Consider the following 19,602-nt stretch of genomic DNA (forward strand, 5'->3'; position numbering starts at 1 on the left):
TTTCCAGGTATATTTAGCATGAAACGGTTAGTGGTGAATATGTAATTCATCTTTAATGTGTGATTTGAGCCTCAAATTATCATGTTGTTGTTCAAGGGGAAGTAAAAGCATTAATATTATTGAAGGGGCATTGGGTTAATTAATAACTAAAATGATTGAAGTAATGACAACAAAAGTGGACAGATTTCTGAAGTTGCTTTTGTACAAATACGGAAAGTAGAGAGAGGGATTGTGCAATCGATATATGCCCCCCCTTTTTTTACAGTAATAAAGTTAATTATTGGACATTTTTCCAAAAGGTAATTTCTGCTTTTTGCTTTTGTCAGGATGTTAAAATCTCATAGTGGGAGTAAGGACAGTGATTCTCATTTGTGTTTGTTTTAAGATTTCTCTTTCTCTGTGTGTGTGTGTGTGTGTTTTGTTTTAGTGTAGATGGGCCAGCACTGTGGTACTGCAGATTAAACGTTGTGAGCCCTCCAGGCATCAGTGGCCATCTCGGGAAGGAATTGGTAGATGAAAGATCTCACTCTGTATCATTTCCTTTCTGTCTGTGCCTCTATCTTCTAATAAATAAGTCAATCTTTTTTTTTAAAGCCTGTCCAAAATCAGGAACCAGGGGCTCCTTCCAGGTCTCCCACATGAATACAGGTTCCCACACCTTTGGGCCATCTTCCACTGCTTTCCCAGGCCACAAGCATGGAACTGGATGGGAAGTGGAGCAGATGGGACACGGACTGGTGCTGATATGGGATCCCAGTGCTTGCAAGGGGAGGATTAGCCAATTGAGCCATTTCACCTGGCCCTAAATGAATATATCTTAAAGAAAGGTATATTATTGTGTCTTAAGTACCTAACTATGATTTTAGTAGCATGTTGGAGGTGTTGTATATGAAGGTGCTTCAGAAGGTTCTGGGCAAATGAAATTAATACCTAAGTTTATTTTGGTGCAAAATAATTTTTTTTAAAGATTTATTCATTTTATTACAGCCAGATATACAGAGAGGAGGAGAGACAGAGAGGAAGATCTTCCATCCGATGATTCACTCCCCAAGTGAGCCGCAACGGGCTGATGCACGCCGATCCAAAGCCGGGAACATGGAACCTCTTCCGGGTCTCCCACATGGGTGCAGGGTCCCAATGCATTGGGCTGTCCTCTCCTGCTTTCCCAGGCCACAAGCAGGGAGCTGGATGGGAAGTGGAGCTGCCGGGATTAGAACCGGCACCCATATGGGATCCCGGGGCTTTCAAGGCGAGGACTTTAGCCGCTAGGCCACGCCGCTGGGCCCAAAATAATTTTTTTTAACTCTAGGCATTTTTTTCATTGTATATTTTACATGAATTTATGGAGTATCTTTTGTATATTATTTCTCACTTAGAAACATTACAAGGTAAGAGTTATGTCTATTTTATAGTGAAAGAAAGAGGTTCAGACAGGCTTAAGAACTTGCTTGGAGCATACAAATAGTGACTGGTAAAACTGGCGTTCAAGAACCCTGCTTTGCCACAGCCTCCCTTGTATTGCATATCCTTCAGTTAGGCAAATATCTGTTGAGATCTGTCAGAGGTCAAATCTGTGGAATAAACAAAGTCCTGGCGCATGTATTTAATAAATTTTCTTTTTAAAATTTTATTTATCTGAAAGATAGATGTGGGGAAAGAGATGTCTGCCATCCATTGGTTCACTCCCCAATGGCTGCAACTGCCAGGGCTGGGACAGTCTGAACCCCGGAGCTTGGAGTTCAGTCCAGCTCATCCATCTGAGTGGTCGGGATCATTAGCAGGGAGCTGGAATTGGACTTGGAACCCAGAAACTCTGATAGGAGTGACAGGCTTCTCAAGTTTCCACTTAATCTCTGCACCAAATGCCTGTTCCTAGGGCATGGGCTTTTAGGGAAAACATGACATAATATGTCAGACCAATAAACTTCTGTTAGAATTGTGACTAAGTTGTTTTAATCTATGAGGAACAAACTGAACTATACACATATTTTTTAATGTTATTGGCTTGAGTTATTTTTCAACCAAGTTTATGGTTCAGTTGAATTGTGAACAAATGAATTAATGGTTAACCTGTCTTTCTCTCTCTCTGTATATGTGTGTGAGCATGTGTGTTTTATGTCCAGCTATATACTTGCATCATCTTCAAGGTTTTTCACCTTTAGTTTGTTTAACTACCTGATTTGCAGGGAGTGTGAGAGAATCAACACAGGCAGGCCATTATTGTGACAGGAAAGAATAGGATTCTTTGAAAATAAGAGTGTTACTTGTATCAGTTTGGAAAGAAGAGTTAGAAAAAATTTCTAATGGCAAGTAATTCTGGAATTGAGATGTGAGATCTGACCAGTGGTAAATGAGGTGAAGGAAGGAGTTCATTGGGCTGTTACTGATTATAAGACCAGTGTGCAAGTTCAGTGAGGTATCTTGCATTTTACGTACGAAAGTTGGAAAGCTATGAATTCTTGATTATGCTTTTTGTAAACATACATTTTGTTATCAAATAGTGTCACAGTAATAAGTAATGGTAGTAATGATTCCAGATTCTTTTGTGGGCAGTTAGTCAGCAACAAACTTTCCAAAGCTGTAAATACCGTGATAATTTGCTCCTGTGCTTTCAGTGGATATGTTAGCCAGTCAGTAGAAGATTCTAGTCCTTGAATATTTTGCTCTATCTAGACATGATGTGGAATATGGAGGTTAAATAAAAATAGAAGTCATTTGAGTCTGTACGGTTAAAGTGTTTAACAATGGTCTTTGAATGTGTGGCAGGCTGTGTCTGCCTGTGTCTGAGTGTGTCAACTTAAGAATTACTGCTCATTGTCTGGCAGCTATTTTGTAAAAGTATGAAGGAAAGTCTTTGTACAGAGAAGACTGACAATAGTTCTGCTGTGGAGATGTATTGACTGATAAAGGCAACCCATGTTGTCCAGCCACATGAAATAACTTCCAAGATTCCTCTGAAGTACTTCAGAATATTTAATAAGCACCTGCTAAAGCATCTCTGTCTCTGCCGTGCAATATGGCCCTTCAGATACAGTCACCAAGCCTTTCCTTTCTTTCCTTTGGATGGGGTCATTTTTTCATGCTTTTTATGGTGTATCATTACACTGATAGTGATAATCTGAAATTATACTATTCATTTTCTAGAGAACATGTATTTTATTCAGAGATGAGCCTACATACAAGGAAGTAAATGACTACCTTCTCAGCACAATTTGAAGACCTGGAACACTTCAGGACCTGAAATTACATGAGAAAGAGATCATTTCATTTAATTTCTCTTAGGGCATCTGCAATTGTTCCTTATTACTGGGTCTTTAGCAATTTTTTTTTTCACTAATTTTCATTGAGATATAACTTGCATGTGCAAATGACAGTCTGATGATATTTCAAAGGGAACAGATCAATATAACCAGATCAAGAAATGGAACATGATCAGTGTGTTTTGTCTCGGTCTCCACTGGAAGAGAACTACTTGCCTGACCAATGTCAGTGTAGGTCAGTTCTGCCAGATTCGTAACTTCTGTATAGCAGGTAATCTTTTTCTCAACTTAATGTTTGAGAAGGTTTTCCTGCTGTTGCATGTAGTAGTTCATTAATTCTGTTGAATGTATCCTTTGCTGAACATTTGAATGCTACATTTTCCACATCCACATCCTTTGGTGTGGAATTGCTTGGTTGTAAGTTATGTTCCATATTAGTATATGTTGTCAAATAGTTTTCCAAAGTGTGTGTACCAGTTACATCCCTATTAGCAGGGTGAGGTTGTTAGCTATCCCATTTCCTTGCCCAAATTTGGAATTAAACTTTAGTCATTCTGGCAGAATATTGTGGCATATTGTGATTTTTAATTTATGTCCTCATAAACTGTTATAGTTGGGGCTTTTCGGTGTTTATTGGCTATTTAGATTTATTTATTTTTTTAATGAACTGCCTATTCTGGAAAAAATTCCTGTTACTACCAACTAAGAATAGACCAATGTATTTCAGATTAAAAAAAATGAGATATGTGAAATCTAACTCAAGCCCATTTTTTGTCGTCAGTTTTTGACTATTCTAGGCTTCATGGAGACAATGGTCTGTTGACTTCCAGTTAAGTAAAGTTTTTTATCATTTGTGCTTTTGATAGGCACAGCATCTGTTTTTGGTTTTCCCCTCTCCCAGTTTTTAAGTAAGGAGAAATTATTTAACCTTTTTTTAAAGGACTTAGTTATCATAAGGACATAATTATTGGACTAGAATGGTCTCTTCAGGGGATACTTGAGATATTAAGCCCAGTTGCTCTTTGCTGAATGGTCCCCAGCCACATGGCCCACTTCAGAAATGAAAGTTACCTGCTAATTTCCTGTCTTTGAGTCGAATTTAGACTTCCTCTTCTGGTTTCAGATCCAACCAACCGAGTGACTGTAGACAAGTTGCTTTATGGTTCCTGGCATCAGTTTCTCCTTTGAAAAGTTAGTATACTGTGGTCTATGTCATAGGAGTCAAAATTTTTTGAAGATTAAATAAGAATATATAGTTAAATAGTAAAAAATGAGTGAAACACTTTTCATTCTCTGCTTATAAAACATAATTCAGATTACGTGAGAGAGTAGATCACTTTTTCTTTTTTCTTTTTTTTTTTTTAAAGATTTGTTTTATTTTTATTATTTTTATTTTTATTTATTTTTTTATTTTTATTTATTTTTTTATTACAAAGTCAGATATACTGAGAGGAGGAGAGACAGAGAGGAAGTGGAGCTGCTGGGATTAGAACCAGCGGCCACATGGGATCAAGGCGAGGACCTTAGCCACTAGGCCACGCTGCCGAGCCCTAGATCACTTTTTCTTAAGGACTCTGAGACCATGCTTTCTGATTTTGCCCTTAAATTTGGTTATTTTTGACCTCAACATATTTAGCTCTTCTTTCATTGGAGTATAGGAAATAGGATATTCAGCAAATATCTGGATGTTTACTCTCTATCTAGTGCATTATAGCATCCACTTGGGAAGGCCGATCCAGTTTCACACAAATTTGGTTCAGTGTTGGACTCTGGTAGCTCAGGAGTGATCTGAGGAAGTGAAATTCGAGTTGAGACCAGGTGGTCAGACAAATGGTCGCCAGGAAACAAGCGGGTAAGGGGAGTGCAGGGAAACGTCCTAGTCACCGACCTCAGCTTCCTCATTTTGAAGCTTCAGTTGGATCTGACAAGTTCAGAAGTCCCTATTAGTTCTAACGTTTTGGGGATGTACAATCCAGAAGACACCCTGTTCTGTGTAGCTTCCTCCTTCATACTGTAGTAGTCCCTGCTAAAGAAAGCTGTATATGATGCTTTTAGTAAGTAGTCCTCATATGATTGCTGTTAATCATGTGAGGACTTGGTTTAGTTGAAGGTGACAGACCCATTGGGCGAACTGATAAAGACCCGTTCCTTCCTGACTAACCTGAAGTGAATGCTTCAGTCTTGAAGTAACTTGAATGACTTACCTGTGTCTGCCCTAGTCAGCTGTTGAGTGGTGAGGGAGCAGCAAGTAGGGCACAAGTGGAGAGCAGAGTGTTCACTTCTCTTTCTGCTTCTGGCTGGAATCTGAAATAAGGAAATTGTTGGCGTTTTCTTAAGGTCTGTTGTTCTCAATTTTGACTTCTCTAGAGAGTAGAAAGAAAGAGAAATGAACCCAAAACAACAAAAAAGAATATGAGACAAATTCAAGAGGCCTGGCTTTAAACTGATACTGTTTTGACTAGCAGACATTAGACAAGATGCTTGACTTCTGTATTTCATTGATTAAGGTGTCTGAGTTTTTTAATCTTTTAACATCTCTGAGTTCTACATATATCATTAGATCAATTCTTTATTTTCAGTCATACAAAAATAATGCATCTTATGATTCATAGTTTTTGAATTATATGAAATATGGCATTTTGTTCATATTACTTTGTAAAGACTTGTTGAAATCAGCAAGGCTGACTTACTCAATGAATTGGATGCTTATAGAGGCAAGATCACGCATTCTTGTGTTTTAAAGTATTACCTGGCTTTGTATAATACTTAAAATGAAAATGGTAGCTATTATCATAATTTGTTGTTCTTCTATTTAAGCTCCATAAAATCTTGTGAGGTAATAGTTCTAGTTTTTATTACTGAGGTTTCCAAGACAAGGAGAGGGATTGTGTAACTTAGCAATGACTCTATTAGTCATGGGTTCTGTCTGGTTGATTGTCTTTGGTCCCTAAGCTCATCTGCATTTCTAGTAATGATTCCAGTGTCTGCATAGCTCAATGGTCAGCCAAGGATTTAACAGACAGTGTGCTTGGATATATCAAGCCAGTAACTATTGCTGACAGATTGGGAGAATGCTTCAAGTTCAGACAGCATTGAAACATTCCTGAACTTTGACTTTCCACTGGGCCTTCTCAGATCTTCTGTGTGCTTATATACAGCTCCCAGTTGGCTGGGGTGGTGGGGATCGTTTGGATCCCTCTTAGGCTCTCCTGTGTGCATGTGTGGATCGAATACCACAGCCTCCTGGAGTTGCCTCATTTTCCAGATGTTCCTGTTGAATGTCTGTCTAGCGTGTCAGTCCTTTGCTTGTTCCAACCAGAATCATAACCTCAGGCTAGCTGAATTGCTCTCCTTTCCTGTCCACTTGTCTCTGAGGTTGCTAGTGATAATTGACAGCATTGCTAGGAGTTTTTTCCATGCGGCATGCCAGATCACGCCACTCCTATCTAGCAGTGGAGCTGCTGAGTTTTAAACTTACCCTCTTCTTCAAATGGAACAACTTTGCAGACCAAACAGGTTAGGCATAAAAGCAACCCCAGGCACGAATGCTGTACACCCCCCTGTTCTTGACCTGAACTTAGCAGTTCTTTATGAATAATCATTTCTCAATTTTCCGTATGACGATGATTAACTTCCAGAGCCCTGAAATTGTTTTTGATTGTTTTGTCCAATATTGTTATTGTTGTTATTAATTTTTAAAAAAGATTTATGTATTTTTATTGCAAAATCAGATATACAGAGAAGAGGAGAGACAGAGAGGAAGATCTTTTGTCTGCTGATTCACTCCCCAACTGGTTGCACCGGCTGGAGCTCAGCCGATCCAAAGCCAGGTGCCAGAAGCTGCTTCCAGGACTCCTGGGCAAGTGTAGGGCCCCAAGGATTTGGGCCATCCTCAGCTGTTTTTTCCAGGCAACAAGCAGGGAGCAGTATGGGAAGCGGGGCTGCCGGGATACGAACCAGCACCCATATGGGATCCTGGCATGTGCAAAGTGAGGATTTTAGCTGCTAGGCTACTGTGCTGGGCCCATTTTTGCTGTTTTGAAGAAATACTTGCTGAACTGCTCAGTGTGCCCAATCAAAAATCTCCTCCTGCCCCCCCCATTTCCACCCTGAGATTTTTGTCTCATATTTATTGTTTTTGTGCTGTCCACATTTCTTGCAAAGAAGTGTTCAGTCCCCCGGTTCATTTTCCATGTGCACCTGGCTTCCGATCAGCTCAGCCCCAGCCGTTGCGGCCACTTGGGGAGTGTATCAGCAGACAGAAGATCTTCCTCTCTGTCTCTCCTCTTCTCTGTATATATGACTTTCCAATAAAAATTAAAAAAAAAAGACTTACTTTGATGATCATATGTTGGGGTCATACTCAGATGTTTTCTTGTCCTGTCCCAAAAGTGTATTTAGTTTACTCTGATTCAGAAAGAATATTTTCACCAGAGATGGAGTTTTAGATTGTCATCTAATTTTTGTCAAGGCAGCAAAAATAAAATTCCACTGCTTTTTGGCTGCCCACTTTGACTGTTGAGAAGTGAGTGGTTGGCCTGTGATTCTCTTCAAGGGCTTCTCAGGCAGCTTTGAGAAGCTGCTTTGATGTATTATAATTTCACTTTTATGTGTCCTGACTGGCTTTTACTTTCATTGATTTTGATTGTAGTCTATTGGGTATTTTTGAACTGGTGAATTAGAGTTGGTGTTTCTTAAAATCAGTCTAGGAAATTGCCACTCTCTCTCTCCAAATATGGCCTTTCTCCTTGATCTATCTTCTCTTTCTTGGGACTGCTTATTAAATGCAGATCAGATCTTTTCATTCTGTTGTGCCTGTTTTTAAACCTCCTTTTCTGTATTTTGCTCATTACCCTCTGTGTTGCATTCTGTGTTTTGTTCTTCTGAGGAACCTTCCTCTTGACAGCCCCTTGCCCATGGAAAGTACTTATAGGATATGCTTTGGATGAATTTAATTCCATTTCACTCATGTTCAGTGTGGTTGTAGAGTCTTGTTGTGGTTCCAGATCAATGTAGGCTGCTTTCAGACATGGTTGAGGTCTGGGTCGGAGCTTCATCTCCCTTTAAGAGCCAAAAGGGAGTCCTAGGTTTGTATACATCTAGTTGTTTTGTGCTTTGAGACAAAATCCCTCTACATTTCCACTTATTATCCTGGATTCTTTCCTTGTTAGCTTGCAAATACTTTGGTAATGATGGTGATTATTTCTATTTTAAAAAGAGGTTCAGCCAGCAATTTTAGTTGTTTGTTCTCATGGGCCAGTTGAGTAGCCAGTTGTCCAGTCTGCCTGCATCAGAAATGGCTGGCTCCCTTTCATTCACTTCTTGGGCCACATAGTCTTTTCTGTCTGCTGAGTACATTACCAGTGCCCTCACTCCTCATTGACCCAGGGTTCTGTCTGGCATCATTCCCCTTCAGCCTGAAGGATTTATTTTAACATTCCTTGTATGCTTATTTTTAGACATTAATGTATTTGTCATGATTAAATGAAGCTTTTCGTATTTATCATGGATGTTATTTAGGAGGATCAAATAAGAATAGAATTCTGTTGCACCTAGGTTGAAATTCTTGGATGGTGGAAATATACAAATCTAGTGTAAATTGATGTCTAAATGAAATTACTATAGTATTTTTTTTTCTTAAAGATTTGTTTATTTTTATTTGAAAGGCAAAGTTAAAAAGAGAGCTGGAAAGACAGAGAAGGAGAGAGGTCCTCCATCCACTGGTTCACTCCCCAAATGGTCAGCTGTTAATCTTTTACAAGTTTTGCTGCTGCTTAATATGCTTCCCCACAGTGCCACTGGCCTCGATTCTCTTCTTCTTTTTTTTTTTCCTGTTGCAGACAGAGAAGAATTTTTGTTTGTGAAGTGAATAAGTGAATGTGAAAAGAAGAAGGAGGAGAAAATACCTCCCAGGAAAGATCGGGGAAATGGGGTATCTCCTGAAAGGAGAGAGAGAGAGAGAGAGAGAGAGAGAGAGAGAAACTGTTGACCCCATTTTTAACTTAAAAAAATCTTTCAGAGCCCTCCAAGTTTGTACCAAGTGCTGCCTCCTGGCAAAGCACAGAAGATCCATCAGTTTAGTTTGTATTTCGTTCTCCAGTTGTGTGTTTCGTACTGTGTGCTCCAGCAACTGTTTTTATTTCCCTGACCATAGCCATGCCATCTATACCTCTGAATCTTTGTGTATCTGTTTCTTTTGACTGAAATCGCTTATTTTATCAGGTGAAATTATACTCTAAAAGCCAAGTTTTACAGCCTTTGCCCTATTACTTTCCATGCTACTATGTAAGTTTTTGTATAATAATCTTGGACATTTTGTGAAACAATGTAATTGTTTAAATAGTGATCTGAATCTAGCCTACATTGGCAGCTCTTTGGGGGAACTGTTTATATTTTGCCGCTTAGTAATCTTGTGTTAAGCATTAAGTGAATTCCCACATGAGCTGTGCCAGTGAGAGATGGGAATACATGCTCCCTTCTAATGACTATAATAAGTAAGCAGAGCAAGTATCATTATCATCCCTTTGTGTTAATTGGCATGTCTTCTTGTTTCATTTAAGTTTTCAGTTTAACATATTCATGAGGTCTTGGCTTTTTCTTTTTTAAGTGACTCACCAAGTAATTGAAATAATTGTAAACAAATTAGAGTCTTTCTAAAGCATGTCTTCCATTTCATCAACAGAATCCAACGTGGCGGAGCCTAGATTTTGGAATAATGCCAGACCGTCTTGATACATCTGTGTCTTGCTTTGTGGTGAAGATATGGGGTGGCAAGGAGGATGTCTATCAGCTGTTGATTGAATGGAAGGTCTATTTGGATGGGCTGAAATACTTGGGTCAGCAGGTAACTTTTAGATTCTGGTTTCAAGTAGTTGTCATCTCAAAACTAACCTAATTGTTACACTGATTCTTCAATCTTTATATTTCCCAAAGAGTGACTTCATGTTAGTTATTTACATAATTATTTATTTATGTAATGTTACTAACTCACATTGTTATGCTTGAGTCATTGCCCAGTTTAAACAAATTTTGGATGAATTTACAAAGCAGCAGCCTATGCTGCTCACTTAAGAGAACTGTATAGGAAAGGATAACTTTCTCACTGCATTCTGCCCTTTCTAATGGGATGTTCAGTCCTAGAGTATGAAAATCAAGTTGAAGTAAGGAATATGCTCTTTCTCTTTTAAAAATGTTGATTTGAAAGACGGAGGGAGGGAGAAAACTTCCAATTGCTGGTTTACTCCTCAAATGGCTACAACAGCTGGGACTGGGCCAGAAACTCCATCTGAGTCTCCAGTGTGGATGGCAGGAGGCCAGGTGCTTACGCCACCTTCCATGGTCTTGCTATGTGCATTGGCAGGAAGCTGGATTGGAAGCAACAGGGCAGCTGGAGCCTGAACAAGCCAGCATTCTGATATGGGATGCTGGCATCCCAAACTGCTGCTGGACTCTCTATGCCACAGTACCAGCCCCTAAACACCTGTCTTTTGACCAATATAGTTGAGTTATTGCAGGAATACAGAGTCACTGTTTACTGAGCACAGAGGTGATGAATTGGTCTTCTCTTCTGCTAATAAAGGTAATCAATTACAGCATTCTTATAATTGAGCTCAAAAGCAGCTCCATAACCCTAACACAATGTTGCAGTATACAGCTGGCAACTAGAGTTGCTTTTGAAATGAAAGCTACCTGCCATTCCCAGACATAGGTTATTAGAGTTAACATTTATAGCAAATTTTGAAGTCTGAAATTATTTTTATTTTCCAGATGAGGCAATTGAGCTTTAGAAAGTTTAAGAAATTCATTAATCAATACCTGATAGATAGAGTTTGTGTTGTATGACGTCAGTACATGCAGACACACACATATTTGGGGTATAAATATATGCCTCAGTATGGTGCAAATGCTCTTTCTATTTTGTGATGCTATTACTATTAAATGAACTTTAAAATGTTACTCACATCTGTTATGCTTTCAATATATATTTGTTAGTGTGAAAATAAACTATTTATTTGAAAAGCCAGGGATGAGTGTGTGTGTGTGTGTGTGTGTGTGTGTGTGTGCACGTTTTTTTCCCCCTGACTTTGAAGGTAGCGCATGTTCTGGGCAGATGTTTAACAACAATTTAGACACCATTTGGAATGCCTGCTTATCATGTCAGAGTGTTTTGGATTCAAGTCCTGGGTCCACTTCCAATCTCAGCTTTTTGATAATGCATTTTCTAAGCCACACAGGATATGGCTAAAGTACTTGAACTCAAGAGAAACCTGAATGGAATTTCAGATTCCTGGCTTTAATGTGGCTGGATCTGGCTCTTGCCAGCACTGGGGAGTGAACCAGCAGATGGAAGGTTTATTTCTTTCTCAGTGTTTTTTTTTGGTGGTGTTGTTTTGTTTTGTTTTGTTTTGTTTTTTTGGTCTCTGCCTTTCAAATAAAAAACAAAAATAATAGTTTAAAAGAAAATCTTCTAACCTTTTAAAAAAGATAGCACGCATCTTTTATGTTCACTTTGGGAAATTTTGGTCAGCACAGAGAAAACACTAAAAATTATACAAAATCTTTAAACGCAGATCAGCATAAAGAAGACACTAAAAATTATGCAAAATCCTTATAACTATTGTTATTGGTATGCATATATAAAAGAACAAGAAATTACGTGTGATTTCTGTCCAGCTACAACCATAGTTAACATTTTGGTGAATAAATTTTTTTTCTTCTCCTGAATATATATGTGTATATAATATTTTATGTTTATAAATTTCAGATTCCATTTAATCTTGAAACTGATTTTATAATGCTTTCACTTTCTTTTTTAAAAGATGAAGAACTTCTGGATATTTGATTTATCTGGATAAATTAAACTATAAACTATCTGGATATCTGATTTATAGTTTTCATAATAAATTTATAATTCCAGTCTTATCTTTTGGTAGTCAAAATGACGTAGATAAACTAAATGTGTGGGGTTTATTTTGTTTTTGTAATAAGAGGTAGGAGATATGGAATGCTGGTAAAAAATGTTCCCAGGAATACTCTGTTGCTGGCTTTGGTTACTGCTCTCTGGATTAGAGAAAGAAGAAGACAAGTATTGTGTCCTGGTAATCCCTGCTTTCTTTTTTGTCCATGGAGTCTCATTTGAATCCCTCATAACCAAAGCATTTTTTTTCAATAGCCACAACTCTTTTTGAAGGAACGAAATCTATTTTTATGTTTCACGCTTGGGCTCCTAATACTATGTTGAATTATTTCAGATCTCAGCTCTTTAATTTTTAAAGTTTTATTCTTCCCATCTTTAGCTGAAGTTTCATTTTGGGTGTTCCTAACTGAAGCGCACATCAGTTGCATCTGAAAGAGAGAAGTAGACAACAATTAAGCAGGCACTTAAGGCTTTAGGGTTTAGATAATATTGTTTTTAAAGATCTGACAATGCAAACTAGTATTAAACTGATAGTTGATTTTTTTTGGTGTTTCATGTTGTTAAAAGCACTGTTATAGATTTACTAGATGGTGTTTTTTTGGGGGTGAATCAGAGAACATATGGTAGCCCTCTGAATAATCTGGCCATTGCAGCTAGCTGTTCCAATCTCATGAAGTATTTGTCGATTTGGCGAAAATGTGTGATAAGGTACCTCGGAGCTCATGACAGTTTCATTGTTATTTTCATTTTAAAAGTTTAATTTATGGGAGAATCAAGATGATGGAATAGGGTAAAGACATGAATAAGTAAATGGAGAAACATTAGCCAGTGTGAAGCAGAGAGGGCACATTCCAGAAATTAGGAGAGGACAGACTGACAGCAGAGGGGCACCTGGAGACCAACAGACATGTGAAAGCAGTAGACACAATGGTGTGCTGTTGCAGTGACCAAATACACCAGTGGCATTCAGTGAGCAGTGATCTGAACTGCATCAGTGGCCAGAACTTCACATGCAGCATGGTGAAAATAGATCTGTGTGGACTGCAGAGCTAATGGCCAACAGATTCCAGAAGATCAGAACCAACAACAACCTAGCTAGTTAGGACATCTGATGTCTTCCCTAATCCTGTAAACTGTTCAAAACAGAATTGGGGGAGAAGATTGTACAGACAACAGCTCAGCCTCAGCACCGTATCACAGGAGGTGGAGAGTGGTGAGCCAGGAGCTGTGGCTATGGAGACCATGGTGGAAGTCTAACATGAGAGTCATATCTGGAACTCGCTGGAGAGGGTAGCACAAGTGACTGCAAACAAAAAACCGGGTACCAACCACAATAAGAAAAATCGAATTATAGACCTATGGATGACACAGCTACGAAACCTGCCCCAAAGAGAAGAATCTGCTAACCAGAAGTACAATGACCAACAGCAAAAGAAGAGACAGAGGCACAATGAATATTACTGAAGACTTCCCTGCAAAGGAGCAAAAGCCCTTGCCAACCTCAGAGTTAGCTCAGGAATACATTCAGAAAATGGGGGATACAGAATTCAGGAAACTCATTATAAAGCTTCTGATCAACAATGAGAAGCACATACAGGAATTCAAGGAGTTCAAGGAGTTAAGGAGTATGTCACACAGGAAAGAGCAACACTGAAACAAATTTAAGCCCAAGTGCCATTGGAAATGAAGGATGCAATAGAGCAAATTAAAATTTCAGTGGAAACTCTCCATAAGAGAATCAATGAGGCAGAAGAAAGAATCTCAGAATTGGAAGATATCTCCTGTCACTAAGAGGAAACAATCAAAAAGCTAGAAGCAGAGCTGGGTCAAGCTAAGAAAAGTATTCAAGAATTGAAACACACTATTAAAAGGCCAAATATAAGAGTTATGGGAGTTCTAGAAGGCGCAGAAAGAGAAGTTGGGATTAAAAATATATTTAATGAAATAATAAAGGAAAATTCCCCTCACCTAGAGAAAGCGACTGGGAAACAACATCCAGGAGGAGCACAGAACTCCCAACAGGGGTGACCAAAAACGATCTTCACCACAACACATCTAAACAAGCTCTCTTCAATCGAACATAAGGGAAGATCCCTAAATGTGCATGTGAAAAAGATCAATTGACACATAAAGGAATGCCAAAGAAGACCTCTCACAGGAAACTCTATAGGCCAGAAGAGAATGGAGTGACGTATTCCAGATTCTAACAGAAAAAAATTGTCAGTCCAGGATAACATACCCAGCACAGGTCTCCTTCATCTTTGAAAATGAAATAAAATTCTTCCATAGTAAAGAAAAGCTAAAAGAATATGCCTCTTCCAGACCTGCCCTACAAATGACACTCACAGATGTTCTCTTGACAGAGAAAAGGAATAGCACCCACCAAAACCCAAAGACAAATGTGAAGAACATCCCAGTAAAATAACAACGGAAGACTAAATCAATGAACAACCCATTGCTAAAATGACAGGAACAAAACATCAATGAGGTACCACCTAACGCCAGTAAGACTGGCCCACATGAATAAAAGCACCAACGACACTTGTTGGCGAGGTTGCGGGGAAAAGGGAACCCTACTCCACTGCTGGTGGGGCTGCAGGCTGGTACAGCCTCTATGGAAATCAGTATGGAGAATATTCAAACAACTCAAATTCAACATACCGTATGATCCAGCAATAGCACTCCTAGGAATATATCCAGAACACTTGTTCTATGAGAAACCAACATGTACTCCTATGTTCATAGCAGCACAATCAGTAATTGCAAAAACATGGAAACAACCAAAATGCCCATCAACAGAGGATTGGATAAGAAAGCTATGGTTCATCTACTCCATGGAATACTACTCAGCTATTAAAAAAAACAAAATGCAGTTCTTTGTGGCCAAATGGGCCAAACTGGAAACCATCATGCTAAGGGAAATGAGCCAATCCCAAAAGGTTAAATACCACATGTTTGCCTTGATTTAAGATGATATGATCTTATGTATAACATGTTATGTTTTGAATGTTATATGTTGTGTATAAACTAAAATTGAAGTATATGTGAGATGGTCACAGAAGGTGGCTGGGAACTCGCATTTACTTTTAACATATTGGTTACTCATTACTATGTCAATTAATTCCATAATGATGTAAATTGTTGCTGATGGTATGTTGGAGCTTTCAATTGACTGGGATGATACTCTGCTGGCTCTGTCTTCAGACCAGAGAGGGTATACCTAAGAAGCCGTTGAACTTGACTGGACAATAAGATACTGGACTCTATGTTTGGTATACGCTTGCAATGGGGAAATCTCAACTGAACTTGAGCTGTGGTTATGCAACAAGGTGGAGGAATCCACCATGGTGGGAGGGTTTGGGGAGGGGTGGGGAGAACCCAAGTATCTATGTAACTGTGTCACATAATACAATGTAATTAATGAAGTTAAATAATAAATAATTAAAAAAATTATCTATTTATATTAACCTATTTGTATTAACCCTGAATGTAAATGGCTTAAACTCATCACTCAAATATCATAGATTAGTAGACTGGATTAAAAAACGAAACCCATCTATTTGTTGCTTACAGAAGACACATCTCACCAACAAAGATTAGCATAAACTATGTATCTCATGGGTTTTGATATTTTTTAGTTTCATCTCTTCAAAACACTTTTTTCTCATTAAATTCTTCACTGATTCATAGGTCAAGATTCAAGGTCTTCTGATTCAAGAAGGTTCTTGATTTTCTTTTTCATTTTTTTCAGCGACATATTAGCCATTCAGTGGCATGTTATTTAACTTCATGGTGTTGTACTTTTTTTCTTCCTGTTGTTGATTTCGTTTTGTGGCTTTTCATTTAAGGGGATGTATAGTAACTATGTAATGGAGACTATCATATCCACATGTGAGGATACAATGCAATATGCGTCTCTACTTCCACATCAAAGATGGACTTTCAATGAAACTGTTTACTATGTCTTGACAATAGGATGCTGGACTCTGCCGTTGTGCATGCCTGCAATGAGGGACTTTTGACTGTTTATGAAGAACTATACTATTGTAACAATACAAGGGAATTCAGTGGGAGGGGAAAGAGAATAGGGAGGAGGTAAGGGGAATCCCAGAGCCTATGGAACTGTATCATAAAATGATAATAATAATAATAAAGAAAAAAGTTTATTTTACATTAAAAAAACTTTATTTACAATTCTGGATTAACATGTAGTCCTGGTATATTTTCAAGAGGTATAGTCATTATTTCAGCACATAGATACGGCATTAACCAATTATTACAGGCAACTAGCCTTTCTAATCCCTTGTGTTTGTGTTTGGAGCTGTCAGTTCCTTGGTTCCAGGTATTTATGGAGAATATAAAATAATACATTACTTTGAGGTATGTAGTTCCACTGAGCTACAAAATACCAGAGGTCATTATGCCTACCTTACTGTATTTTGGTAGCCATTATCCAATCTCCATCCATTTTCTCTTCTTCATACCCTTTTCAGCCTCTAATAGTAAATATTTTAAAGTCACATAGATAGAAATTCCACATCTGAAAGAAAATGCACTTTATTTGTGCTTGTGTGTTTTGACTTACTTGACTTACACAATGATCAGCAGACCCATCCATTTTACTGTAGATGGCAGCATTCCTTTAATTTTTTATAGCATAATCATATTTCCTTGCAAAAATATATACCACACTTTTCTTTATGCATTCATCCATTGATGAATTCCTAGGATGTTTCCACGTCTTAGCTGTTGTTAATAATCTTGTAATGGAAATTCAAGTATGGAAATCTCAGATGCTAATTTCATTTCTTTGGCTATGTATCCAGAAGAGAAACCACTGGGTCATGTCCAGTTTTAGTTTTTTGGAGGAACCTTCATATTGTTCTTCATGCTGATTGTTTCATTTTGTATTCCTATGAACAGTCTATTAGGATTACCTTTAGTTTCCATGCCCATTAGCATTTATAACTTCCTGTCTTTCTTTTTAAACATTTGTCTATGTTTTTATTGGAAAGGCAAATTGGCAGAGAGAAGGAGAGACAGAAAGATCTGCTGCTGGGACCCTAGCACTTGAGATATTCTCTGTAGAGATCTGGAGCAGAAGTGGGTGGAGAATTAGCCTGGTATCACATGGTGGAGGATTAGCCTGTTCAGCCGTGGTGCCAGACCCTAGATTCATTTTATTTTAATTGCAGAATTACAGAAAAGCGGGGTGGGAAGAGACAGAGAGAGAGATTCCTTCCTCCATTCATTCACTCTCTAAATGGCTGTAACAGCCAAAGCTGGTCAGCAGCTTCTTCAGGGTCTCCCACATGTACCTATGATCACTTTTTAAAAAAATCACAATAGGCTCGGCACGGGAGCCTAATGGCTAAAATCCTCACCTTGCATGTGCCAGTATCTCATATGAGCGCTGGTTCTAAAATCCCAGTAGCCCCACTTCCCATCCAGATCCCTGCTCGTGGCCTGGGAGAGCAGTTGAGGACAGCCCGGGCTGTCCTCTGTCTCTTTCCACCCCGCCTTTCTGTAATTCTTCCACTGCTTTTCCAGGCCATAAATGGGGCCCTATTTCTCAACCTTCATGCCCAGGAAGCTGCTGTGTCCCTTTCTTTGATCCATTTTGATTGATTTTGGTTAGGGTGAGAAATGGGGGTCCAGGGAGCAGTATGGATTCAGTCTTTTGCATATGAATACCCAGTTTTCCCAGCATCATTTATTGACGAGATTGTCCTGTCTAGGTTATGTTGTTAGCTTCTTTGTCAAAGATAACGTGGTTGTTGATACATGAATTCATTTCTAGAGTTTTTATTTTGATCTGTTGGTCTGTGTCTATTCTGTGCCAATACTGTGCTGTTTTGGTTATATAGAATGTCTGAAAATCTGACAGCATGATGCTTCCAGCTTTATTCTCTTTTTTTCTTTGTCTTAGGGGTCTTTGGTCGTTGCTATATGCATATGAATTTTAAGATTTTTTTTTAATAAAGATTTATTCATTTTATTACAGCCAGATATACACAGAGGAGGAGAGACAGAGAGGAAGTTCTTCCGTCCCATGATTTACTCCCCAAGTGAGCCGCAACGGGCTGATGCACGCCGATCCAAAGCCGGGAACCTGGAACCTCTTCCGGGTCTCCCACGCGGGTGCAGGGTCCCAATGCATTGGGCCGTCCTCAACTGCTTTCCCAGGCCACAAGCAGGGAGCTGGATGGGAAGTGGAGCTGCTGGGATTAGAACCGGCGCCCATATGGGATCCCGGGGCTTTCAAGGCGAGGACTTTAGCTGCTAGGCCACGCCACCGGGCCCGAGATTTTTTTTTTCTGATCCTGTGAAGAATGTCATCCGTATTTGGGTTGCTCTTGGCTAAGAGATTTTTCTGCTAATTTGTTTAAGATGTAACCGGCCTGTTCCTCCGCAGTGAAGTAACTCTTGTACTCTAATTAAATCAACATATGATTGGAATGACAAGCACTGATATGTTTTCTACCTTTTTTAGATTCATGCCCGCAACCAAAATGAGATAATTTTTGGGCTGAATGATGGCTATTATGGTGCTCCATTTGAACATAAGGTAAGAGGACTTTCCTAATGTTGTGAGCTTTATTTGGCACAGATGTGTCTTGCAGTATCTGTTAGATATAATCCTGAAAAACTCTCTGTAAATAGAATTGCGTTTTAAGCACCACTGCAAGTGTGTTGTTTTGTGTGGCTTATATTTTGTAAGGCCTGTATTCACCCTCATTCATCTTTTCTAAATCCAGGTTTTGTTGATTTTCCTAAAGGAAAACCTGAACTAGTTATTTCTCCTATGGTCAGCACTGGTTTTTTTTGTTTGTTTTGTTTTTGTGTTTTTTGTTTTTTTTTTTTTTAATCTAGAGGTGATCAGAGGAGAGAGGGCCGGGAATCCACAGAACTAAGTTCCTATCAATGGTGTTATTCCAGGTGATTCATGTTCTTTGCTCCCTGTTTTGTCCTCTTCATCTTAAGGATGAGGAAACAGGTTGTGAGGGATGAGCACACAGGATCTAGAAAACAGCCAAGTTGAGGTTTCAGTTTGCTTGCCTCGAAAATCTGTGTTCTTCTTTCTACTTAGTTAAGGCTCTTTACCTAAAAATTTCTGAAGCTATCCATTATTTTCAATTAGTAATCATGTTGTTTTATTATTCTTGGTTATCTGAAATGCTATTGCCTAGAGTTACCTGTTTATTCAGAAGTATTTTATTGAGTAGTGTTCCAGGCTCCAAGTGCTGAGAATGCAGTGGTGACCAAATAAAGATTTTCTTGTCATGGAGCGTATGGAAGGGATAAGCACTGGTGAAATAGTCTCACAGATAAATATATAAACACGAATGGTGGATATGGAAAGGCTGTGAAAGCACAGCATGAGGACATAGTATGCTCAAGGGGCTCAAGGATGGTCTTGTTGAG

General features: G+C 38.8%; 1 protein-coding gene across 3 annotated transcripts in view; it reads left to right on the plus strand.

Moving 5' to 3' along the window:
- The window catches only part of UVRAG (UV radiation resistance associated), a 312,534-nt gene that overhangs the window by 63,455 nt on the left and 229,477 nt on the right, over positions 1-19,602 (plus strand). For all 3 annotated transcript variants that reach the window (XM_058663602.1, XM_058663603.1, XM_058663601.1), the window contains exons 4-5: positions 9,943-10,104; positions 18,671-18,745. In XM_058663602.1, the coding sequence (XP_058519585.1) occupies positions 9,943-10,104; positions 18,671-18,745 (237 nt within the window). The remainder of the gene's footprint in view (positions 1-9,942; positions 10,105-18,670; positions 18,746-19,602) is intronic.

The sequence above is a fragment of the Ochotona princeps genome, chromosome 4 (genome assembly GCF_030435755.1).
Source record: "Ochotona princeps isolate mOchPri1 chromosome 4, mOchPri1.hap1, whole genome shotgun sequence".
Taxonomy (NCBI): domain Eukaryota; kingdom Metazoa; phylum Chordata; class Mammalia; order Lagomorpha; family Ochotonidae; genus Ochotona; species Ochotona princeps.